This window comes from Nyctereutes procyonoides, unplaced genomic scaffold (genome assembly GCF_905146905.1).
Source record: "Nyctereutes procyonoides isolate TBG_1078 unplaced genomic scaffold, NYPRO_anot_genome, whole genome shotgun sequence".
NCBI lineage: Eukaryota > Metazoa > Chordata > Mammalia > Carnivora > Canidae > Nyctereutes > Nyctereutes procyonoides.
In genome coordinates this window covers 34,772,357-34,798,775 of record NW_026575126.1, presented here as the reverse complement: position 1 = coordinate 34,798,775, position 26,419 = coordinate 34,772,357, and the positions used below count along the sequence as shown (strand labels likewise).

At 38.6% G+C, this 26,419-nt stretch overlaps 1 protein-coding gene across 3 annotated transcripts in view; it reads right to left on the bottom strand.

Moving 5' to 3' along the window:
* STXBP3 (syntaxin binding protein 3) overlaps positions 1-22,174 on the bottom strand; it is a 50,202-nt gene extending 28,028 nt beyond the window's left edge. Inside the window, exons 1-7 of one of the 3 annotated variants that reach the window (XM_055339628.1) lie at positions 21,484-21,498; positions 20,135-20,224; positions 11,770-11,819; positions 11,094-11,175; positions 7,342-7,418; positions 4,609-4,687; positions 3,208-3,308 (exon numbers count right to left, since the gene is read on the bottom strand). In XM_055339628.1, coding sequence (XP_055195603.1) covers positions 3,208-3,308; positions 4,609-4,687; positions 7,342-7,418; positions 11,094-11,172 — 336 coding nt within the window. In that variant the 5' untranslated portion in view covers positions 11,173-11,175; positions 11,770-11,819; positions 20,135-20,224; positions 21,484-21,498. Of the gene's footprint in view, positions 1-3,207; positions 3,309-4,608; positions 4,688-7,341; positions 7,419-11,093; positions 11,176-11,769; positions 11,820-20,134; positions 20,225-21,483 lie in introns of all 3 variants that reach the window. The other 2 variants (XM_055339629.1, XM_055339627.1) reach the window with 2 other exon arrangements.
* Between the last annotated feature and the right edge of the window lie 4,245 nt (positions 22,175-26,419).

The following is a 26,419-nucleotide window of genomic DNA, read 5'->3' as shown; positions in this document are numbered from 1 at the left end:
TAAAATAATAAAATAAATAAATAAAATATAAAATAAAATAAAATAAAATAAAATAAAGCTTACAGTCCTTCCCTAAAGGGCCTCTCACTCACTGAAGTTAGCGTTAGCTATCATCAATGGGAATGAGTAGAAGTGACCCATTCTACTTCCCCACAAAAGCTTTAAAGCCATTGGTGGGGGGGGGGGGTAAGCGGAAGGAGCCATTGTGTGGCTCTATCATTTCTCTTTTACCTCTGCTACGTCCCAGACAAGGGCTGCTCCTTGAGCTTAAGACCTGGAATGAAGAGAATACAGAGCATAGCCCCAGGCAAACCACAATGGACAAAAACACAAATGAGAAATAAACTTGGTTATTGTAATATACTGAGATTTAGGAAGTTATTACCACAGTTTAAATTAATCTAAACTAATAGTCCAATAAACCAAAGAGAATTTCAGGGCTGGTTTTCATTTTACACTCCCATTTCTTCCATTTCCTTCCTCCCCTTCTCCACTTTTCATGTCCACTATTACATGTTCCTTTAGACTATTACCAAATACTTTCTTCAACGTCATGATCCACAATCAGCTCCTTAAAGACTCTCCCCACCCCTACCATTTCCATCTACTTTTCTTGCTAAACTATAGCTGGCTTAGCTCTATTTCTACCTAGACATCATCTAGCACCCTCTCTATTAAACTCCACCAGACTCTGTACTACCTAAGGTCCACCATCATCAGTTTCCCATATATTCTTGAATGTCTGACATCTAATTGCTTTAATGTATATGTGACAGCAGTAATTATCTTAAACTCTCTGAGAGATTTCTTTAATCTCTTTGGCTCAAAATCAGGAGTGAATCAATCTCCTTCCTCTCCGTGCAACCTCTAAATGTGCTGAATGTCCAACTTTTCTTTGGAGCACTATCATATCTGATTTTGATAATCTCTCCCCAATGGTCTCCTGACTTCTACTTTTCCTTAAAAACATTAGGACCAGTCCCATGGTCTTCTGCATCAGTGCATTTTCTGCCATTATTCTTGGTGGGACCTGGAGCCTCTTACAACAGTCCCAACCTACCTATAGAGACAGATCTAACGTATCTTCAGCCTTTATAATGCACACTTCTGCTGCTCCCCTGTACTTTTCTGCTTCTGTATCTCTGCATTCAGGCTATTCTCACTTTCCTCTTCTTTCTCTCTTTATTACTACCTTATGAAATTCTATCCATTCTTCAAATATTTTCCCATTCTCCTAGGTACAAATTAATCTCTTTTCCTTGCCTCCCCCAAAACCATTCTTCCCGTCCTTTTCAGTAACCACACCAATTCTCTGGGGGAAGCAGCCACATATTTACATATGCATAGCTAAAAGACTACATTTTTTTCCTCATACATTTATGTATACCCATGTGACTAAATTTTAGCCAACAAGATATAAAGGAAATCTATATACTTTCTTCTTTCTCTCCTTCATCCTGCTTCCCCAAATGAGGATGAAATTATTCTATAGTTACCTTGGATCATGAGGGTCATCCCTAGAATAGGCCCTTGACAACTTTGTAGAGTCAGCATACCTGCCATACATAACCCATTTCCTGACTTCTTTTATATTAGTAAGAAATTTCCATTTTGTTTAAGCTACTGCAAGTAAATTTTTCTGTTCTACGCAATTAAACCTAATCCTAATTGATATCATTTTGAAAATGTTTAATTGTTTGGACTTATTTTACAGCATTCAGGTACATGTAGGGCATGTATCATACTCAGCACAACAAATCACTTTGCATCTAGCAGACAGCATCCACTGCACATGATCTTGATGAATAATCATATAGGCCTCTGTTCATAACCCAAACAGCTTAGTTGTATTTATTATCTTCACTCACAAATGAACAAAATTTCAAAGTACTTTCACTATAATTCCTCCATAGCAGTTAAGTTTACTACATAAACCTTGTTAAGATATCAAGGAAATAAAGGCAAAAACTTCATAGGGGAAAAACAAAGCAGACAGACAGGACCTTAAATAATCACAACATTTTGCAAAGACCAGTAAGATGATTTTCATGAGAGTCCTCTATATAGACAAAGACAAGTTATTTTCATCACCAATCAAATTGGTCAGATAGCTACACAAATCTCTCTTTCAAAAAGAGCAACTGCAGAATTTTAATGAATTCTGAGACTAAAACTATATTTACCATCTGTACAGCAGATGCTCTGGATATGCTTGTAATATTTCTCACACTACTGTTTATATCCCACATCATTTAGGAAGCCCATTTCATGCTACACTAAACTTACATATCATATTAAAAGAAATAGGTCTTAAGGTAACCTTTGGAAACAATCTAATGTTAAATGGTTATCTTAAAATTTTACAATTTGGATTTAATTTTTTTTTGCCCCAAACTGCAACAGCTTAAAAGAAAAATCTCTTTTCTAGAGCCTTTCCATCTCTTAAAATACTGACCTTATGGTTCCAAACAACAGTGAATTATTCTAATTCTATGAAATGTTAGAATCCAAACATAGACAACAGAGCACAACAAAGCTGAGCAATGCACTCACTGTGTGATTTGAGGCAAGTTACTTAACTTCTCTGATTTTGCCATTTTTAAAATGAAGATGGGATTACTGTCTATTAATAGAACTATTATGAGGATTACATGAATCTATTTACAGAAAACATTTAGCAAAGTGTCTGGCATAGAGAGTACTATATAGGTGTTTCCTATCACTTTTATTATTATTCATTGGAGGCTAATAACTATTCCAAAGTCAAAATGAATTTTAAAAATTCAAAATTTTTTATGTTAAAATAATCTAATAATGTTCTATAAAAAATTTATTGAAGAACATTTGTTTTGTTATTATAAATGGTCACAGAAGCTGAAAGTATTTCTTTGGAGTCATCTAACATAGACTGTGCTCAGAATCTTTGGATTTCATAATCTGATAGTGCTGCAAAACTTGACATATACAGGACTTAGTGGCAGCCGTAAAATTTAAACTCCACTTTCATGATGTTCTATTTCAATTTATGCTCTTCTCCTTTCCTTCATCATGAGAAATGTCTACTTGTGAATTGTTCAAGATTCACTAAATACACAGTATATAAAACATCTTTAGGATATACCTTATTAACAAGTAAGGTCATAAAAGGTCATAAAATCAAATTTTAAAATCCATTGTGAGCTAAAATTAAAAAAAAAAAAGAAGTACCTGAGATTCAAGTGGAATGAAGGAAATATTTATTTCTTTACATCTTCTTATTGATTTGGAGCAAGAAGCCTTAATTTTGTTAAAGAGACTATCAGGGCAAACTGAGATGGAAAAAAAAAATTAGAGTATTAATTCCATCTAAATTTTTATTCTTTTGAATTAATCATTTCAACATTCAAGATTTTTTTTTACATATAATTCATGACTTTCACAAAGTAATTTACTATGAGTACAGAGATAATATGTAAATATTCTTCACTTTACAGAGCAAATATATTCTAGCGAAGAGGACTGTAACAGAAATTCCATTTTCCCAATTCATAGGAACCATATCTAAGATTATTTCCTTAGAGAGCTGCTTATAGCAAACTAAAATTGGCAGGAAGTAAAATCAGATCCAAATCCAGGACTTAATAAACTTTTATAAGACTTTCAGAACTTCTTAGGAATTTATACTAGTTCTCTAAATTTTAACACTAAGTGCAACCATACCAAAACTAACCAAAGTATTAGTTTTTCCTTCTATGTATTACAACAAGAACTTCTCTGAAGACGGGAAATCCTGAGACTGATAAATTCCAGATCTTAGAGCCTGTTCCACCTCCACCTCACCTTTAATCTAGGTTGGAACATCAATCATTGGGTCCTAGTGTCATTTAACATGATGTTCTTTAGTCTCAAGATTCCTTAAGATGCTTCACACTCATTAAATTTTATCAATTCCATAAACATGAATTTCTGTATAGTAAGGCTACTTAAAGGATAAAAAGTTATAGCATGGTATTTAAAAAGCAAAATACTACAGGTATGAGATAAATAATAACTTACGGGAAAAATATACTAGTTAAAATGATGAATCTCTAATAGCACAGACCAAGACTGCACTTAGATGAATGGCATTTTTATTTTGCAGTATAATTATGTAAGGTATAACATAAAGCAGAAGTATGTGTTTGTGGACACATGTTCTCCGTGATTTAGTTTAGCTGCTTTCTATTTGAACATACGGTACAGTAAGAGAAATGTGATACATTCTCTCCATTAATATTTGCCAAACAGATGGCAATTTCTTCAGTACTCTCCCAAAGGGTCTTATTTTTGATTATATGATCAAATCCTCAATTAAAACTTTGATTTAAAAAAAATTCCTCCTGTCAGCAGCATAAAATTTGATGGATAGCCCTCACCACCAACCCCCCACCATTGTATACCAGCAAAAATGACTAGTTCGGAATTTAATTTTCTATCACCTTAATGCAAATTAGGATAGATTATGATAGCTTTAGATTCTTTTTAACCAATTAGAACAAGCAATAAATAAAAAATCATAATATCATAATAGTATTGTAAGAAATACTCAATAGGATTTAAACAATGAAGCAATACTACAAAGCTACTTACAGTCAGTGAAGTATATATACGCTGCTTTGTATTTGTTCTCGGACTTACTTGCAAAATCACGTAAAAAACAGTCTACAGACTTAAAGAAGGTTAGCTGTTAATACACATTTAACCAAATACTAATTTAAATATGCTATAAATATCTAAGATTATTCTTTTTTGATAAATAAAACCTTAACTAACAGTTTACTTTATAAATTGATTTTTTTAAAAATGCTATGTTGTCTAGACAGTAATAGCTAAAGACCTAAGAAGCAGTAAGGTAATATGTATGAACAGAGTATTGTTTCAGCAATGAGAAGATCCAGGAATGATTCAGTGACTGGGAAGCTAAAACCCCACAGAAGACCCTGTTAGAAGGTAACAAATCAAGGAACTGAGAAGCCAACGAACATACTGGAAATGTTATCAACCTGGATAATGAAGCCATTGAGACTAGAAGAGGTGCTAAAGAGAGGAACAGTCAGCTAAGAGTAAAGTTATCAAGGGATAATGAAAGACCCAGAGGCTGGGAAATGACTTCAAGGAGGAGGAACAGCAGGTAATACAATCTAGTAGTTGTTTGTTTACTTATTATGCTAATAGTTTTAAAGATACAATGATCTGGAAGCAAAAATGAAAAACAGAAGAAGATAGATTTTAATGATTTCTCCTCCATCTGTTCCTTTTTCTACTTCTGCAACTCCTAGAATCGCATGTTAGATCACATGGATCTATCTAGCAAGTCTCCATTACTTTGGTTTTTTGCTTTGAGATACTCCATTTTGATCTTCTAGGCTATTAATTCAAATTTTGATGGTGATTATCCTGTTCTGCAATTAACTGTGAGAAATCAGTTTTGAGCTTCAAGAAATTTTTTACGTGCTATACTAGACTCTCCTTATGTGTATTATTTTTCTTTTTAGGTCGTCATCCTCTCCAAGTAGTTATATTTTGTAAGATGTATATTTTCTTCATTCTTACTGAAAACTTCCTCTCTGGCAGCTTGATCCACTTAGATATGTCAACACTTTCCTTTGTCAACTCATTGGAGGTTTGTTGTTGGAGAATCCTAAATACAGGCAGTTTCACAAAAGGAGGAAGGCAAAAAGATTTCCCCTCCTGAGGGCTATAGGTATATAAATAAACAAACCACAGGGCTTCTCTTTTTCACTAGCGGACCTTTCCCCTGGGGTTCAGAAATCTCTTACAGCCAAACTCTTTCAGAAATCTGTCATTTTACGACCTCTGGCTGGGAACACTCTGACACTGGTCTACAGATGCTCACCCAGCCACTGAGGAAGGAAGTCTCTCACTAGGTTTCTCCACTGGTGATGCATGAGCCTAAGCCCTCACTGATACTCACAGAGTTGTAGAACCCAGTAGGTAATTGACTCAGGACAGAAAGAGAAGCTAGAATTGGTTGTAGCAAAAAACGGAGTCTCATTCAGGTACCTTTTTCTCTGACTCCTTTGCTGCTTTATTGAATACACAATTTTATATCCTGCTTCTGTTACTTAACATTAAAAATAACAATTACCTAAATCATTAAAATTTCCTAGAAATCTCATTTTCAATGGCCACATAGACTTTTACATCATTATCTGTTAATGCTAAGAATTAGCATTAGGATACAAAATATCATTAAAACCCACCAGCAGCCAGGGGCGCCTGGGTGGCTCAGTGGGTTAAGTGTCTGACTCTCTGTTTTGGGACAGGTCATGATCTCAGGGTCCTGAGATCAAGCCACGTTATCAGGCTCTTTGCTCAGCACAGTATCTGCTTGGGTTTCTCTCTTTTTCTGCCTTTCCCTCTGCCTCTGCCCTTCCTTCCCATTCTCTTTCTAAAATAAATTAAAAAAAAAAAAACACACACACACACACACCAGCAGCCAATATACAGAGCCTGAACAGTGAATAATTGGGGTTTTTTTCCCTGCTGTCTGCTAGAATCAGAAGAAAAGAAACTGGAATCTTCAACTTTAACATTCTGAGTGGGAATATGTCAAAGTATGAATTGGAAAATTCATTCTAGGGACGCCTGGGTAGCTCAGTGGTTAAGTGTCGGCCTTTGGCTCAGGGCAAGATCCTGGAGTCCCGGGAACGAGTCCCACATCGGGCTCCCTGTGTGGAGCCTGCTTCTCCCTCTGCCTGTGTCTCTGCCTCTCTCTCTCTCTCTGTGTCTCTCATGAATAAATAAAATCTTAAAAAAAAAATTCTCAAATATTGTACAGAATAAAGGAATCTGGTATTTACTTCACTCTAAAAGTTTGGCTTTAAGTATGAGCTCAATCACAGATCATAAACTAAGATATACCTTTGACATAAAAAATGTATTTATATATACACTTACATGCATACATACATGTGTATATACGTATACATAAATGTATGCTATAGAGAAGTCACTAAGATAAAGAATTAATCCAAGACTAGTTCTTTTATGTACATTGCTGTCCTCCAAAAAAAATATGGTTGCACAGGAAAGCACTGAGTTAAATTACTCAAAGAAACTCTACCATTTTATACAATTAAATTCTTTTTCATATATGGGGGAAGGGGAAGAATTCTTTCACTTATATATTCTTATTGACAAGAGTGCAAATGAAACAATTTCTAACACAGAAAAACTTTCCTAAGCAAATTAGGTTGTAGCACTAATTTTCTAATTAAGAATGTATATTTGAATTTTCTATGAGAAAATGATGTCAATGGTGAATGAAAAACATATCTTTTAAAGATTCAAAATACTCACCTTTGATGTTGGAGAGATAAAATAAAGAGCTTTCATTTGTCTGACAGGTTCTCGATTCTTATAAATATTCTCCACAACTAATTAAAAAAAAAGTTATTTTATATAACCAAGTATTTATACACTTGAAACAATTTTAAAATAAGCTTTACTTCTTATTTATAATAATAGGGAAACACATTTACATAACTAGGTTTAATATTTCTTTGTCTCCATTTGATAATTCAAAAAATCCCCAAAATGTAGGGACACCTAAGTGGCTCAGTCAGTTAAGCGAACAACTCTGGATTTGGGCTCAGGGTCCTGAGATCAAGCCCTGCACTATGCTCCATGTTCAGCATGGAGTTTGCTTGTCCCTTCCCTCCCCCTCTGCCACTTGCGCACTCTCTCTCTCTCCGTCTCTAAAATAAATAAAATCTTGGGCAGCCTGGGTGGCTCAGTGATTTAGCGCTGCCTTCAGCCCAGGGTGTTATCTTGGGAGACCCAGGATGGAGTCCCACGTCAGGCTCCCTGAATGGAGCCTGCTTCTCCTTCTGCCTGTGTTGTGTCTCTGCCTCTCTCTCTCTGTGTCTCTCATGAATAAATAAAATCTTTTAAATAACTAAATACTTAAAAAAAAAAAGCCCCCAAAAATGTATCTTCCCTAGAATTCAACTCTGGACTAAGTGCTGATCATGAGAAGAAAAAGATAAAGCAGCTATTTCACAGTTAGGACTACAAGCATAAGCAAGCAACATGCCATAAAGCAAGAAATGCTACTTGTGAGATTCAAACATACATCAGTATTTTTAAGAAAACCTAAGCATTGTGTACAAGGGGAAGATTAACTAAAAATTTTTATAATGTTTATTTTGATATTTATATTGGACTTCTTTGGTAAATAGGATCATTCATCTTCTCATTCCTTCATTTATACTAGTAAAGTATAGGTTTATCATAGCTTCTATTAGGATATCAGATAAGGTTTCCAAGGAGATACTTAATTTTATTTTTATCCCCATTCCCAACAATTGTAATTCCACTTTTTTAAAAGATTTATTTATTTGAGAGAAAGAAAGCACAGCAGGGGGAGAGGCAGGCAGAGGGAGAAAGAGAAACAGCCTCCTAACTGAGCAGGAAGCCCGAAACAAAGCTCCATCCCAGGACCCTGGAATCTTGACCTGAGCAGAAGGCAGATGCTTAAATGACAGCCACTCAGGTGCCCCTGTAATTTCACCCTTAAAAGATTAAGGTTAGAGGCTCCTGGGTGGCTTAGTCAGTTAAGCAACTGACTCTTGGCTTCAGCTCAGGTGGTGATCTCGGGATTGTGAGACCACCCTGTGACAGGCTTCATGCTAAATCTGCTTCAGATTCTCTCTCCCTTTTCCTCTACCCCTCCCCCTCATGCTCTCTCTCTCAAATAAATAAATCCTTAAAAAAAGATTAAGGTTGGGACACCTGGGTGGCTCACTAGTTGAACGCCTGCCTTCAGTGTGATCCCAGAGTCCCCAGATCAAGTCCCACGTCGGGCACCCTGTGTGGAGCCTGCTTCTCCCTCTGCCTGTGTCTCTGCCTCTCTCTCTCTGTCTATATGAATAAATAAAATCTTTAAAAAAAAATTAAGGTTAAATCTGTAAACTTATTTTACTGCTTAATACTCAAAATCAAGTGCCTTACAGTCATCTTATGCTATATATCCTATTATGCTTGGTGAGTAATGTATATGTTAAAATGTGAAAACACTGTGAGATGATTTAGAATACAAACTTTGAAAATACTCTTAAATGTCTGGTTATTAATAGCAGAAAATGTCACTTCAATCTCCTGAAAGATGGGTATCTAATAGATTTTTTAAAAAGATTTTTGAGTATTCCTGTAATAGTAACAAAGGATTCATCTAACTCCCAGTCTTTCTTTCTTTTTTTTTTTAAATTTATTTGACACAGAGAGAGAAAGAGAACACAAGCAAGGGAAACAGCAGAGGGAGAGGGAGCAGGCTCCCCACAGACCAGGGAGCCCAATGTGGGGCTCAATCCCAGGACCCTGGGATCATGACCTGAGCTGAAGGCTTGATACGTAACCAAATGAACCACCCAGGTGCCCTTGCCCCCGTCTATTTTTTACTATTTAACTTTATTCTTCACTAAAGTAGTATCATACATGCATATTTTTCTCATTTATTTTTTAAAACTTCGAAAATACTACTGAATAGTTTCACAAATGACCTGAATGACCACAAAAGGTATGACCACCAAAACTGCAATGCTGAATTTAATTGAGGGATTTTTAATTAAAGAATCAAGAGCACATGTGGGACTCAAAAGGACTGTGACAAGCTCAAGTTGGTAGATATGATTATGATTAAACCAAGTAAACCAAGGTGACAGCAGAGGATATAAAGAAACAATATACTCCATGATAAACAGTCCTTATGAAATGCTTCTCAAAAAAAAAAAAGCTTTCTTTCTAAATAAATTTAGAAAACTGAGTACTACACTTGACCAGGAGATCCACATACATGTTGGCATACCAAAAAAAAACAAAAAAAAAAAAAAAAAAACCCTGGAAGTCCTAAAGAAACCTCTTTAGCTTTGTCTAACGTTACTTCCCAAACTTACATGGCAGCAGAATCTTTTCTGTAGCTTCACAGAATTTTCATACACATTAGCAAACGGTTCTCATTCTACTGCAAATCAGAATGACCTCTGGAAACTTAAAAAACTTCATGGCTTACTTGGTATTACATTTGTACAAGAGCTGAAAAATCAAGGTTTTAATCTTCTGATTTCTATTTGAGAGTTTTTTCCACTGAAAGGCCATAAAGACAAACTGAATATATAATCAATAGTAAGAGATTATATATTAAAGATTTTATATATAAATATCAAAATAAACATTATAAAAAATTTTAGTTAATCCTCCCCTTGTACACAATGCTCAGGTTTTCTTAAAAATACTGGTGTATGTTTGAATCTCACAAGTAGCAGTGACAAAGGGTACACATTCTACATTAGGTTGCAAAATATAAAAGAAATAATTATTTTCGACTTTGAGTCTCCATTTCCTAGTTACCAGTGAGGGTATTTTAAAAATCTCTGAAGGGTTGTCGTGAAGATCAAATTTAAATAAATGAGTGAACAGATGAGGAATTTAAGGATGATGATAGGATTATAAATATTATAAAATATGGGTATTATTCCTAAAACGTAAGAGCAATTAATCTCATTAACACGATCCTGCCTAATGGAAGGTAACTTTTGGCAGCATAATTTTTTTCATAATGCCATTCTAAAGCTGACTTAAACTTATAATTAACTGCCTCATTTCCAGGTAATAAAGAGAAACTTAAAAAGTCAGTATTATATACTTGTAAATATGTATAAAAGTTGGATTTAGAACATAAATCTTTCTATTCATTTAAAAGCAATACATGAAAACCACCAACATTAATAAAAACACTGAGGTATACCCAGTATGTCGACATACAAAACCTTTATCAAATATGTAAAATTAAAAACTTTAAATGACAAATTCAACAAGGCAACTGACTTATACTCTTGGTCAGGGGCTATGAATTATAATCTCAGCTGTAGAAAACTTCCAGGAGTTATTCTTAAGATTTACAGAGAAAAGAATGTCCAACATTATTATGGCTAGAGTTATAAAAATAATAAAACACAACCCCCTCAGAAACACAATGACTAAAATTTATTAATACTTCAAACATTCCCAGTCACAGTAAAAAAGTTTTCATGATGAGTATTGGTAACACTTACCAGTTATACCCTCTGCTAGAAGATCTGTCATTTTGCAACATGATGCCAAAAGCTTAGTGGTAAATTCATCTAAAAGCATTATCTTAAAATTAACATAAATTAAGAAATAGTGTAAGTACTTGATTGTCAAGAACTCACAAGACAGAATACATTAAATCTATTCAAATATAAACCTTTTATAATGTAAAATGAAAATATCAGGACAGTAGGCAAACGATCTCAACTCACCTTTTCACTTGTAGGACTTGGAGATTTATTTTCTCAATATACATACATATTATATATAAGTAAGCAAATAAAACATTTCCATTTTGAATCAGAGAACTTATTCATTTTTTAAAAGAACTTGTTCATTTTAAATGTATCTTGTGTTTAACATCAAATTTTCTTAAAATTATAAAATTCTATTTCTGGAATAATAAATGTTCCAGGTGCTGTTCTAATCATTTGCCATGGATTAATTACTTTAATCTTTACAACCACATTATGAGGTAATACTATTCCTATTTTATAGAAAAAAAAACCAGAGAGGTCAAGTAATTTACCCAAGAAGCCACAGCTATCAAGTGATGAAGCTGGGATTTGAATCCAATCAGTATACTTCCAGACTCTACATTCTTATACAAGTATAATAATACATTGTCCTCAATTAAAGGGCAAAATATGCAAATTCTACCTTCCATTCGCCTTCTTTCTTGCAGTCATCAAACACTGTTGCTTTTATCTCTGCAAAAAAAAAAAAGAATTATTCACAAATCTTAATGAACAAATATAATAACTACTCAAAAGATCAAAAACATTGGGAAAGTATCCAATTTGAAAATCTGCTAACTTACATAAAAAGTATATATAACTCAAAGTAAAAATCCAGTTATCTTTAATACCTAACATTTATTGATTTTGAGAGAGACAGAAAGCACATGCATATCTAATTGGGGGAAGGGCAGAGGGAGAGAGAATCTCAAGCAGATTCCCTCCCCTAACCCTCCACCCTGAAGGAGGAGCCCAACTGGGGGCTGGATCCCATGACCCTGGGATCATGACCTGAGCTGAAATCAAGAGTGGGATGCTCAACTGACTGAGCCACCCATACACCCCCTACCTATATTTAAACTGTAGTATGTTTTTAAACTTTTAAGAATAAAAGTATTATAAAAAAACTAATATATTTAAGTATATAAATATATCTGGAAAATATTTCTGAAACTATTATCTGATTTGCTTTTTCCTATTTTACTTAAATCCCAAGTAAACAAGAAAAAAAACAAAAAACTAAAAAAAAAAAAAAAAAAACTCATAGGAAAATACCTAAATAGCCTATTGCTAAATTATATCTGATAATCAAAACTAGGTAAATACTTTTCTTTCTGGTTTACTGCATTACCATTTTCATCAATTTATATTTAGTATTAGATAAAAAAAATTCAGTCTTGACTTATAATCAATAAATACAAACATGTTCCTTGCAATGATTTTCAAAATTCATCTATTTTTAAATTAGTTCACTGATTTACAAAAACTTTTTTCTTATGTATTAAATAATGCACATAAGCAATTCACACAAATACCTGTTGTTCTAATTTATGAAAAGACAATTCCCAGGGCACCTGAGTGGCTCAGTGGTTGAGCACCTGCCTTTGGCTCTGGTCATGGTCCTGGGGTCCTGGAATCGAGTCCCACATCAGGCTCCCTGCGGGAAGCCTGCTTCTCCCTCTGCCTATGTCTCTGCCTCTGTCTCTCATGAATAAATATTTTTTAAAAATAAAAATTAAAAAAAATAAAATGACAATCCCTCCACATTTAATGTTTCATTTATTTTCAATTTTGAAAACTAATATGTAGTATGTAATAGATAAAAATATAATTTAAATGTAAATTATAGTAACTTCTAATTTCATTAATTCCTGGTAATGAGTGTTTACATAATTCATTTAAACTCACCTACTTAATTTATATTTAAGTTAATGCTTGTAGAAATACACCATCAATTTTTAGCATATTAAAAAATGACATGTTAAAAAAAAAAGACATGTTCAAGCAGAGGGTATATTTAATAAGGATTACCAATATTCATAGAAGTATGATCTGGAAGGTTTTATTGTATTTGGGAAGGCTTGAAGGTGTTAAGAAATACTAGTTAAGATGCTTATATATGTTTGCTAGGGAGATTATAATATTAAATAAGAATTATGGCAAAAGCCTAGAGAGTTTAATACTAATTTAAGCCTAAAGCACTGGTTTCTTCTATGTTAAAGGCAGAGATGAAGGATTTCTCAGGCAGAGTTTATTTTTTTAATACATTTTTTTAAAGATTTTATTTATTTATTCATGAGAGACACAGAGAGAGAGACAGAGACAGAGACACAGGCAGAGGGAGAAGCAGGCTCCATGCAGGGAGCCCGACGTGGGACTCGACCCAGGGTCTTCAGGATCACACCCTGGGCTGCAGGCAACGCTAAACCGCTGCACCACCGGGGCTGCCCTCAGGCAGAGTTTAGACACTATTATACTATTTCCCTTTCTAAGCTTGCTTTATTTTTATATAGCTCAACTGGTAGGATTTCACCAGAGGGAAATTGAGCCGTGGCCCAAAGATGAAGAAGTACAATTTTTATGGAAGAGGGAACGATTCCTTCTAAGTATAGGGTATTTGTTGCAAGGAATAGGTGACAAGACTAAAACGTAGGTTGGAGCTAAATAGTTTAGGCATTAGGTGGTGGGGAACCATTAAAAAGCATTTTTTTTCCCTCTCTCAATATGAGTATTGTATTTGTTCCTTCCCTGGTCTCCTAGGTTTACCTTATAAAGACTTTATTATTTATTTATTTATTTATTTTTTATTTATTTATTTATTTATTTTTAAATTTTTATTTATTTATGATAGTCACAGAGAGAGAGAGAGAGAGAGAGGCAGAGACACAGGCAGAGGGAGAAGCAGGCTCCATGCACCGGGAGCCCGACGTGGGATTCGATCCCGGGTCTCCAGGATCGCGCCCCGGGCCAAAGGCAGGCGCCAAACCACTGCGCCACCCAGGGATCCCAAGACTTTATTTATTTATTCATGAGAGAGAGAGAAAGAGAGAGAGGAGAGAGAGGCAGAGACACAGACAGAGGGAGAAGCAGGCTCCATGCAGAGAGCCCGATGCGGAACTCGATCCCGGGACCCCCAACGGTTTCCATTTTTGCCACTATAACATGACAATGAAGATCTTTATACATATATCTTTTAAGACTTTGAGAGAGTGTGTGTGTAAGAGAAGGGCAAGGGCAGAGGGACAAGCAGACTCCCCACTGAGCACAGAGCTCATTGAGAGGCTCAATCCCAAAACCCCAATATCATGACGAGAGCCACAATCAGATGCTTAACCAACTGAGCCACCCATTCTATCCATGGGCCCCTATCCATGTATCTTTATGTATCATTCTTTTTATTTCTGAAACACAGGTTCCCATAAATGAGACTGCTGGCATCAAAAGTTATGTCTTTTATTTTACTGTATGTCAAATGCTTTTTTTTTTTTTCCAAATGCTTTCTCAAAAAGTTTTTAACCATCCACATTCCTACCAGCAAGCTTCCCAATTATAGCATGGTATCAATCTGATGGGTCAAAGAAAAAGAACTGGTCTTAATTCACATTTCCACTAAAAAAACAATCAATTCAATGTCCTAATCTGCAAATCATGTTTACATCCTTTATTTATTCTGTTGAGTCATTATTTTCTCCTTATCAATTTGCAGATACTCTCGGTATATTAACCCTTTCTCTCCTATGCATGGTCAATGTTTTCTGTGAATATAATTTAGCTGGTGTCTTCTACCATATAGGAATTTACAATTTTTATTTATCAAATCTTTTTCTTTTAAAATTCTTTTTTTTAATGTTTTTTAAATTTATTAATAAAAGACACAGAGAGAGAGAGAAACAGGCAGAGACACAGGCAGAGGGAGAAGCAGGCTCCATGCAGGGAGCCTGACGTGGGACTGGATCCGGGATCACACCCCAGGCTGAAGGTGGCGCTAAACCGCTAAGCCACCGGGGCTGCCCAAGTCTTTTTCTTTTAAATGAGATTTGAGTTACGGGTTTTTTTAAAAGTCTAACTCATGCTATCCTATATTTTCTCCACGTTTTGTTGTTTTACTTTTTCTACTTTAGATCTTTAATACACTTATGGAATTCAAATTATCTTGCCAAGTTGGACTAAGATCATGCCTAAGTAAATAAACAAGGAGCAGAGAATCATGCTAAGCAAATTTCAGAGCAAAATGCCTAAAGACACAGATGATTTGTAAAATGTCAGTAAATGGGACATCTGGGTGGCTCAACGGTTAAACGTCTGCCTTTGGCTCAGGCTGTGACCCTGGGGGTCCCGGGATCGAGTTCCGCATCGGGCTCTATGCATGGAGCCTGCTTCTCCCTCTGTCTGTGTCTCTGCCCCTGTCTCTGCCCCCCTCTCTCTCTCTCTCCTCTGCATCTCTCATGAATAAATAAAATCTTTAAATCTTTACATCTTTAAAAAAACAAAATAAAATGTAATTAAACAATGAAAACCTAGTATTAAATATTTATAACTTAAAAGAGAAAACTTTTAGGAATGCAAATGGAAATAAAAATATACAAAATGAAGATCTAAAAAAATGGAAACATGAATTCAAACTGAAAAAATCTTGAAAAACATGTAGTCTAAACTCCTCATTCTTTAGGCTGGGAAAGCGAAGTATAATCTGGAGTAGACACCAAATCTTCCAACTATTAGTCCAATGAGAAGAAATAATAAACCAGTCTTTCAAAGTAATGCAAATAACAAGGTGTTTGAAAAATCAAAAAGTCAAAAGCACATTGGTAGGCCATAAAGAAATTTACATTCTCAGAAAATTTATACATGTTACTTAATTCCTAATTAGAAACCCAACAGATTCTGCTGACCTGTGGCCCAAGTTATTTAATGAATGGTTAAGAATCTTTTTTTTTTTTTTAAGTCAGCCCCAGGCCCAGCATGGAGCACAATGTGAGGCTTGAACTCATGACCCTGAGATGAAGATCAAGAGCTGAGATCAAGAGTCAGATGCTTAACTGACTGAGCCCACCCAGGCAAGAATCTTTATAAAGGTAAACCCAGGAGACCAGGGAAGGAACAAATGCAATACTCATTATATTGAGAGAGGGAAAAAAAAATGCTTTTTAATGGTTCCCCACCACCTAATGCCTAAACTATTTAGCTCCAACCTACGTTTTAGTCTTGTCACCTATTCCTTGCAACAAATACCCTATACTTAGAAGGAATCGTTCCCTCTTCCATAAAAATTGTACTTTTTCATCTTTGGGCCACGGCTCAATTTCCCCGTCTGGTGAAATCCTACCACATTTCAATTGCACTTCCTCTTTGAAGTCTTCCTTGATCCAATCCCAGAGAGGAATGATTCCTTTTTCTTCTCTTCTCCCATGAAACCTTTCTGCACTGCTAATATACCACATGCTACTTGTGTAACACCACCCCCCACTACACTGTAAATTCCAGGAAGTCAAGGTATATGCACCCAAATCAATCTGCAGCATAAAGTACCCAATTAATATTGATTTAAGTAAAAAAATATATATATATATATTGATTTAAGTAAATACAGGACTGTGCAAATATCCAAAAATTAAAAGTATAATATTTTGCTCAACAAGATAAACTTAAAATAAGCAGAATGAAAAAATACATAAAACAAAAATAAATGATTGAAACAAAAAAATATTTTACATATGCTTATATTTGCATGGAAAACTTGTAGAAGGGATCCCTGGGTGGCGCAGCGGTTTGGCGCCTGCCTTTGGCCCAGGGCGCGATCCTGGAGACCCGGGATCGAATCCCACATTGGGCTCCCGGTGCATGGAGCCTGCTTCTCCCTCTGCCTGTGTCTCTGCCTCTCTCTCTCTCTCTGTGACTATCAAAAATAAATAAAAATTAAAAAAAAAAAAATTAAAAAAAAAAAAAAAAAAAAAAAGAAAACTTGTAGAAGAATTTCTGAGAAACCTGAGTGGTTGTGTCTGGAGAAGGAGGCTGGGAGAATATATCAAAATTTTTTGCCACATCAAGGTATTTAAAGACACTTGAAAAAAAAAGACACTTGAAAATGTTAATAGCAAAAATTATGAAATAGCATGGAAAATGCCACATCAGTATTAGGTTTAAAAAAAAAAGGAAAAAAAAAAAAAGGGAAGCCAAAGAATGACAAAGAATACAAAATATATGTGTAGCTATATAAGGACTAGAAAGAAAACTTAAAATATGGTCTGATTACTTATATTTGTAATTTTTCTAAATGAACTTTCTCTTAATATTTCCTATAAAATATATGCTATGAATCACAGACATCAGACTACTATTTACAGACAACAAAATAAGACTGTGTTAAGGAAAATATGCCACAGGTGGCCTGAGATTGCTTTGTGGTAGATTTAATCACTCTTGTTTTGTTGCTTTACTTTTTAAATAAATTTCATCAAGAAAATTTTTTAGAGATTTTATTTATTTATTCATGAGAGACAGACAGAGAGAGAGAAGCAGAAACATAGGAAGCGGGAGGAGAAGCAGGCTCCATGCAGAGAGCCCAATAGGGGGGACTTGATCCTGGGACTCTAGGATCATGCCGTGAGCCACAGGCAGACAGACGCTCAACTGCTGAGCCACCCAGGTGTCCCAACTTCATCAAATTTTTATTTAAAATCTTATATCAATATTTTTGCTACTGCTTTTCTGTAGCAGAAAGTGGCAAATAAGCAATACCAAACACTAGAATCTTTCAATGATTTTAAGTATGGAAATTAGCTTTATAAATACAGCCTTTCCACTCAAAATATTAAAGCTTTTTTAAATTTTATTTTTATTTTTTAAAGATTTTTATTTATTTATTCATGAGGGACAGAGAAGCAGCAGAGACACAGGCAGAGGGAGAAGCAGGCTCCCTGCGAGGAGCCCAACATGGAACTCAATCTCCAGACCCCCGGAATCACGCCCTGAGCTGAAGGCAGCCGCTCAACCACCGAGCCACCCAAGGATCCCTAAAGATTTTTTTTTTAAAAAGTGTTTTTAAGGGATCCCTGGGTGGCGCAGCGGTTTAGCGCCTGCCTTTGGCCCAGGGCGCGATCCTGGAGACCCGGGATCGAATCCCACATCGGGCTCCCGGTGCATGGAGCCTGCTTCTCCCTCTGCCTGTGTCTCTGCCTCTCTCTCTCTCTCTCTCTGTGACTATCATAAATAAATAAAAATTTAAAAAAAAAAAAGTGTTTTTAAGACAGTCCTTAAAGGCTGATCCCTTCTCATGTTTTAGGTCTCAGATCAAGTGTCACCTGCTCAGAGAAACTTTTCCTGATCCATCTAGTTAAAGCAGCCCCTGCCCATATATATCACAAACTGAAATAATATTGTTTCCATATTTGTTTTCTATTATTCCCTAGACACAATAGTGGACACACAATAGTGGACCCAATTTTGAGAAGCCTATCAAGAGACATTAGGCAGTAGTGAGAAGTGTCATTTGAGAAGGATAAACCAAATGCTACAGAAATGTAAGAGGCTGGGTTAAAATAAGAAGCCACTGTGGAGATAGTAACCCCATTTGAGCCAAGACTTGAAGGCTAGCTAAAATTTGGACAGATGAAGAACAGGTATAGGGGGAGCATTCTACACAAAAACTGTCATAAAGATGTACAGGTAGAAGATTTCAAGAAGAATAAACAGTATAGACTAGTTGAACATCAAGATTATACAAGGAAAAGGTAGATAATAAGCAGACTATTTGAAATGATCTCTAGACAACTGGAGGGGTCTCTCTCTACAGGTCTTCAAGCAGATAACATGATCACAGCACCTCACTGTTACAAGAAAATTATTCTGGCAACTATTAGTCACATAGACTGGAGTGAGAAAGAACAAGCACTTAGAGGCTTAGTTAGGAGACTACTACAACAGACTGGGCATAAGATAAGGCTCTGAACTAAGGTTTACATTAAACATTACAGAAAATCACAGACATATAACACATTAACCCTGCAACCAGAAAGAGCTGGGTATGAATATTAAATCAATCTTTCTTTCTTTCTTTCTTTCTTTCTTTCTTTCTTTCTTTCTTTCTTTCTCTCTTTTTTCTTTCTTTTTTTCATTCATTCATTCATTCATTCATTCATTCATTCATTTATGGGACACAGGCAGAGGGAGAAGCAGGCTCTGTGCAGGGAGCCTGATGCGGGACTCGATCCTCGGACCCCAGGATCACGACCTAAGCCAAAGGCAAGCGCTCAACCGCTGAGGCACACAAGGTCCCTAAGTCTATATTTAATACTGTTATCAGATTTTTTAGAAAAAGCTTTATTGAGATGTAATTTGCATACCATATAATTCACCCAAAGTGTATGATTACATGGCTTTCAGTATATTCAGAGTTGTGCATCCACCACCATAATCAATTTTAGAACATTTTCATTACTCCAAAAGGAAACCATCCCCTTAACCATTATCCCCGAGTCTCCCCATTTTCTCCACCCCCCCAGAAGTACACAACTGTTAATCTACTGTCTCTCTATATATGTCACTTCTGGATATTTAATGTAAATGGAGTCACACAATATGCGGTTGTGAATGGCTTCTTCCATTTGGCCCAACTTTTTCAAGGTTCATCAATATTGCAGCATTTATCAGTACTTCATTCCTTTTTATTGCTTGATAGTCCACTGTAGGGACATACTGCCTGTTATTTACCTATTCATCAATCCATGGGTATTTGGATTATCTGATGTTTTGGTTCTTAAGAATAATACAGCTATTATAATAGCTATATCAGTTTTAACATCTATGAAATAAAGGTAGTAATTTCTACCAAATTTTAATAGATATAAAGAATAATGCCCGGCACAGAATAAATATTCAAGAAATATTAGTTTCCTTCTTCCTACATTTTGGGTAAATTGAAGGTTGTTACTTAGCTGTCTACCATGACTTAACTGCACTATCCTCACTCTAGCAAAACCTTTCCCCAGTCAACTGTAGGATTCTCCTACCTCGTAGGAGATTCCTCCATCGTTTCCTCCAGACTCTGGTATCTCTTGCGAACAGAACGGAGTCCCTCTTCTCTCTCTACTTCCTATACGCTGAATGAATGTCATCTCGTGTTTTAGTTACGTTTCTATTTATACAAAGATTCAAAGACCTATTTTTTAAGCCTGACATCTCTTTCCTTCCTTTCAGTATCCCATCTTATCTTACACTCCATCTGACATCCTGGTGCTACCCCAAGTTAACAGCACAGACGGAAATTTTTTTGTCTCTAAGCTCTCCCTCTTGCCCAGTTTCCACACTAGCAAAACTGAAGTTACTATCGTTACCCTTTTTTCCTGATAAATGCTGATGTTAAGGATCACACAGATCTCGGAAATTATTTATACAATGCAATTCACTACCCTTGTTCATATAAATGCACTTACGCTGTAATTGGAAAATACTACCGAATCTTAAAAGTCACCCATGCAAACCTGAAAACACAGAATGCCAACCTTGTAATTTTCAAGTTTTAAAACGATGTTATTGTAATTTATTCTCCCCCTTCTATTTATACAGTCGTTTTTAGTATCTAGTTGCGTTCAGCAACAGGCCAGTTACTGATTTGGAGTTTTAATTTTACACAAGGAGCTCCCAGAATTTTGTTGACTCGTCATTTCTACCCTTCGCTCAACAAGTCGGAGTCAGAAACACTAATTAGGTGTCAACTCCCTGTTCCACGGCTAGGCCATAATTAATTTGAACGCAGCGAGCCAGACAACGATGGTTCTTCCTGTTTGGTGGTTGCTGCCCCTGTCACCCAGCACAGCGAGCTCTGCAGCGAGTTTCACGAACTCGCGGAGGAGGAGGGCGGCACGTCCGGCACCGCCGAGCAGCAGCTCAGTCCCCACAGCAGGGAGGCCCGCAGCGCGGCGGGGACCGGGCCCCGACATCTGACCGCTCAGGTGGGTCTTTCTCAAGGACCCTCTGGAGAGTGGGCTCCTCTCGTTTTGTTTCTCTTCTAGGGGACACTGAAAAGCGCAGTGATAAAACCCTGCTTGGTACCAAAACGAAGCAGCACAATAAGCAGTGCCTGGAAACCAGGGAGGCGGCGACCGGCGAGCCGCGGCCACACGCCGCACAGACGGCGCCGGGGGACGGACGCCGCCGCCCGGCCCCACGGGGCCGCTGACCCGGGCGCCGCCTCCAGGCCAGAGCCGGGCCGGGGCGAGGGGTGCCCGCGAGAGCCGGGAGGCCGCAAGTCCCAGGGCCGGCAGGGGCCCCAAAGCAACAAGTGCCCGCGCGGCTGCCCGAGCGGCCCGGGGCAGGAAAGCTAGGCTTTCCCTCTCAGCCCCCGCCCCACCGCACTCACTCTGCCACACGACGCTCTTCAGCCCCCGCTCCGTCGCCGGCGGCGCCATCTTCCCAACACCGCCGAGGTGCAGCCACTGGAGCCGGCCAAGCTCGGCGGCCCCGCCCCCGCCGCGTGACGTCACGCGCGGCACCCGCGGATTCCCGCCCACTTCCGGGCGGAGGCTGCGCAGTGCGGGCGGGTCGGCCGGGCAGTCGTGCGCCCCCCGGCGGGGGCTCTGTCCGCGGAAGGCCCCGGACCTGGGGGACCCAGCAGCGGCGCGTGCGGGTCGGGTGGGAGAGCGCGACGTCCGACGCTCGGCGTCCGCGCTCGCGGTCCTGGAGAAGGACGTGCCTGTCGCGAAGCCGTTCGCAGCGCGCGGCCCTGGGAGCGCGCTCAGCTACCCGCTAGGAAAGGTGTCCCGCGGAGGGTGGTGTCGCTCCGTTTTCAGGACACAGTGATTGTGTACGGCTCCGAGGCCCCCTCCAGGGCGCTCCTATGAATGAGAGACCCGCTTGCGAGGCCCCTTAAGCCTCGTTTGAGGCCCTTCCCGGCCGACGGTAGTCGGAAGGTGGTCGGAAAAGCGAAGGCCTTAATGAAGACCTCGCCGTACAGGAGCCCGCAGGACGGCGGCTGTGTCCTCAACAAGCAAAAGTTGACGTACGAAATTGTGTGGGAGGCGTCATCAATGCCTTAGGGGTCCAAGGAAGGGATCGTTAAAGAAAGACGAAGGAATTACTGTTAAGAGCCTGTTCACAAAAAAAAAAAAAATAAATAAAAACAAAAATAAAATGAAAATAAAAATAAAAAAAAAAGAGCCTGTTCACAAAGGAGGTGATTTGAGCTCAGACTTAGAAATTTGGGGCAGAAAACTACTTCCTGAGAGGAATCTTTTGAGGCGAAATCAGTTAATCACAAAATAGGGGCGCCCGGGGGGCTCCGCGGTTGAGCCTCTGCCTGCGGCTCAGGCCATGACCCCCGAGACCGAGGATCGAGTCCCGCGTCGGGCTCCCTGCGCGGAGCCTGCTTCTCCCTCTGCCTGCGTCTCCGCCTCTGTCTCTCCTGAGTAAATAAATAAAATCTTAAAAAAGGAAAGACTTTCCTGCAGATTGCAAAGAGCCAATGATCTTAATAAGTGGAAATGGTTGGTTACTATACTAGTAATGATAGCGGCTACTCTTTACGGAGTGCTTCAAGGTGAGTGGATTATCTCACGGATCCTCCTTAAAGACAAGGAAACTGAAACTTGCCCTGGAGGCCGCGCTTGCGGTGGAACGCGGACTGTGTCTAAGCTACACACACAGAAAGCAATAGAGTATCCTGTCTATGGGATAATTTACAATATATGCTCTGTAGGAGAGAAAAGGAGAATGAAGAATAAAAGCAGCCATAAAAGGGGGTCGAGCACAACCTGTGGCATTAATGGCTTTCCCATTCATGGCTTGTATGGGAATGGAAGCTGGAGCCCTGGCCTCTTTTGAACTTGCTTTAAATGGACTCAGCTGTTCAGGATCTTAAATGAACACATTATTTCCCTCTCCCTTTTCAATTTAAAATCAGATTCTGCTTAGCAGAGGAGGTGGAGCCCCAAGCCCTAAGAAAAAGGCATGACAGTGCACTCACCCTTCTAAAATGGAGCTCCTTGCCCTAGAGAGGCAAACCAAGGCAGAAGAGGGAGGTGGGTGAAGTGCCTCCATCTCCTACCTTGAGGAGAATGACCAGGTGCCCGGGAATGACACAGAAACTCCCTCTGGGGCTGAAAGTTTGACTTGGATCATGTCGGGTGCAGCTGTGGCTCACGCTCCTGAATGCTGGATTACCAGGGAGCAGTGTGTTCTAATGGAACAAATGTGTGCCTTAGCTGCACAAAGATAACAGGTCCACAGCACAAGATGCTGTCTCTGCCTTTTAGAAGCATGTGACTTAAAAAAAAAAAAAAGCATGTGACTTCAAACAGCTGTTTCATTGCATTTGTGTGTTAAATATGATAAAACCTCACATAGCCCAAGATGAAAATCCTTATTGCCATTTTACAGATGTGAAAACTGAGACTCAGAAGCTAAATAAACCACTTAAGACCTCAGAATAACCCCAAGACCATTGCTCTTTCTGTTGTACCATACTGCATACCCTCCCTTGCTCCCTTAGTTTCGTATAACCTCCCTGAGCTGTCTCTCCGCCTCTTCTAGTCTGTTTGCCTGGGCAAATTGGACAAGGAATTTGAGTCCCCTGAACATGACAGGGCAGAATAGAAGGTCAAATCCAACAACACTGGTCAGAGGCAAAACACCTGCTTCACCATCTTATTCCCAGGCCTTCTTCATTAGTAATGATGACTTAATCATGACAATCCAGATAAATATCCTCCATAAAAGTATCATGGATTAGTAGTTCTCATCAATGCTCTACGTTGACTTGGCTATGCAAACATGAGTGGGGTACTTGACCTTTCTGAGTCTCATTTTCTTTATCAGTATAAAAGAGTAATATCTAGCTCATAGAGTTGTTCTGAGAATGAACTGAGTATGTGGGAAGCACCTAGAATAGAAGCACATTTTATGTGCTACATCCGTATTTTAGTTTTAGTGTGGACCACCTTGTCTTCTGTGGAATTCTGACCAAAACAGCCCAGCTCAGATGCCTAAAGTAGATGGCCGTTTCATTTTGTGGCCCTGGTATTCATAAGGTATAGGTGTACTGGTCCCAGCTCCCTAGCATCCTAGAACCAGGGATTCTGACCTACATTTGGCCTTAGCCTTTGGCCATTCCAATCAGCAATGAACACAGACAGCTCTATTTGGAAGAACACTCTGCTGGCAACTGGGCTCAGCACACAGTTTTGCATGGACCCTGCACCACAGCCCAGAACACTGCCCCAGTTCATGTCTGCCCTCACAGGGCATGGACCCACTCTGAACCTCATGGACACCCCCAGATCTTCTCACCAATCTTTCTTTATATGCCACAGCTGTCTACCTTCTGTTAAAGAGGTCATTAAACTGAGGTGGTTCTAATGCCTTAGCAGTCTGTGTAAGCAAACCAAAACCTACACCTGTAAGTGTCTCAAGGTTAAGAAATCAAAATGTGGGGCATCTGGGTGGCTCAGTTGGCTAAGTGTCTGCCTTCAGCTCAGGTCACCATCTCAGGGTCTGCTTCTCCCTCTCCCTAATCCCTCTCCACCCCCACTCATGCTCTCTCTCTCTCCCTCTCTTCTTTCTCTCTTGCTCACTCTAATAAATAAATAAAATCTTTTTTTAAAAAATCAAAATCTAAGGACAACCAATCAGCCAATTGGGCTTTCCCAAATGTGGAAACCACTTAAGCTACAGCCAATCAATATCCTTGCTTTGCTTCTCTCTTCTCTATGAAACTGTTTCCTTGAGATCCTGTCAGTGGAGTGCCCGTAACCACTTCTGGTTTGGTGCTACTAAATTAGAATCAAGTTCTGCTCAAACTCGTAAAATGTTTAATATGCCTCAATTCATCTTTTAACACTTCCTAGCCTCCTGTCACTGAAATTTTGCTTCAGGGAAGAACTCGCCAATGTAAAACCTTTTAAGTTTCTCAAACCCGGCCACATGTCACTTGGCAAGTTTGTTAAAAATATAGATGCCCAAGCCTGGGCCCAGATGTACTGAATTAAAATCTCCAGAGGTAATGTCTGGAAATCTTTATTAAGCAATGAGTTCTTCAAATGATATAGATAACACCTACTTCAGCTCCTGTTTATATACTGTTGTTTAAGAACAAAACTAGGGCAGCCCTGGTGGGGCAGTGGTTTAGCGCTGTCTTTAGCCCAGGGCCTGATCCTGGAGACCTGGGATCGAGTCCCATGTCAGGCTCCCTGAATGGAGCCTGCTTCTCCCTCTGCCTCTCTTTCTCTCTCTCTCTCTCTCTCTCTCCCTCTCCCTCCCTCCCCCTCTGTCTCTCATGAATAAATAAATAAAATCTTAAAAAAAAAAACTGAATTAAACTCAGCCCTACTCTGTGGTGCTCTCTGATGCAACAAACTCCATTTTTCCTACTCACATTACTTTTTTAATAAGCTTTCAAAGGACATTTTCTAGGTACAACAGATTTAAATTATAGATCATTGTATTCTCCCGAGATGAAAATATTGCAGTGGGAGCATGGGGATACGACCAACAAGATTGATGATCCTCCCCACAAAAGATGTGTGCCTGTCAGTCTGCCACTGTTGAAAGCTTTGCCTTGGCTGTCCCTCCATTGAAGTCTTTGCTCACTCACAAGCTTGACTATAATCCTTCCAGCAACAGGCCAGCAGCTATACTTGCCCAGATGTTCACGCAGAGGTAACATCACAGAATGCTTTGACTTGGCAAACAATATCTGCAACTTGCTTTCTTCTTACTTGAGATGATTTGTTACTACAGCTGTGGCAGCTGTGGCTCTCCAATCTACGCCAAAGTCCTGCTGGATGTCTTGAGATGAGCAGTGTCTCTGCGTGGTGGCTGGATATCAAGCTCTCCAGGAGTGAACATTTGCAGTCCTTGAACGGCAAGTCCTGGTGTCCATGAAATATCTATAAGTGAATGTGTTGAAGTCTGTGTGGTGTTTGGATATGAAATCCCAGAGACAGTTTCTGCTAAACAGACCTTTCACACTTCCAGAATTTTCCCAGTGTGCGAGCACACTCTGGCAGTCTTCCAGAGCACTTTCTGGATTAATTTCTCTGAGTCTTCTCCATAGCAGAGCTTGAACTCCTGTGCAGATGAGGACATGCCTGACCTTGCTTGCCTTCAGGAAGTGGAGTCAGAGTTGTCCTTAGAGGCCAAAAGAGCTTATCCTACCCTACAGGCATTTTTGTATTCTAATAGAGCTTTTCCACCTCTATCACACTAACAATTGAGTCAACCCTGCAAAAGATATGGGAAAAAATTTTTAAAAGAAAGCCAAAACACTTTGCTTTTGACTCATTTCAATGTAAGTTACTCAC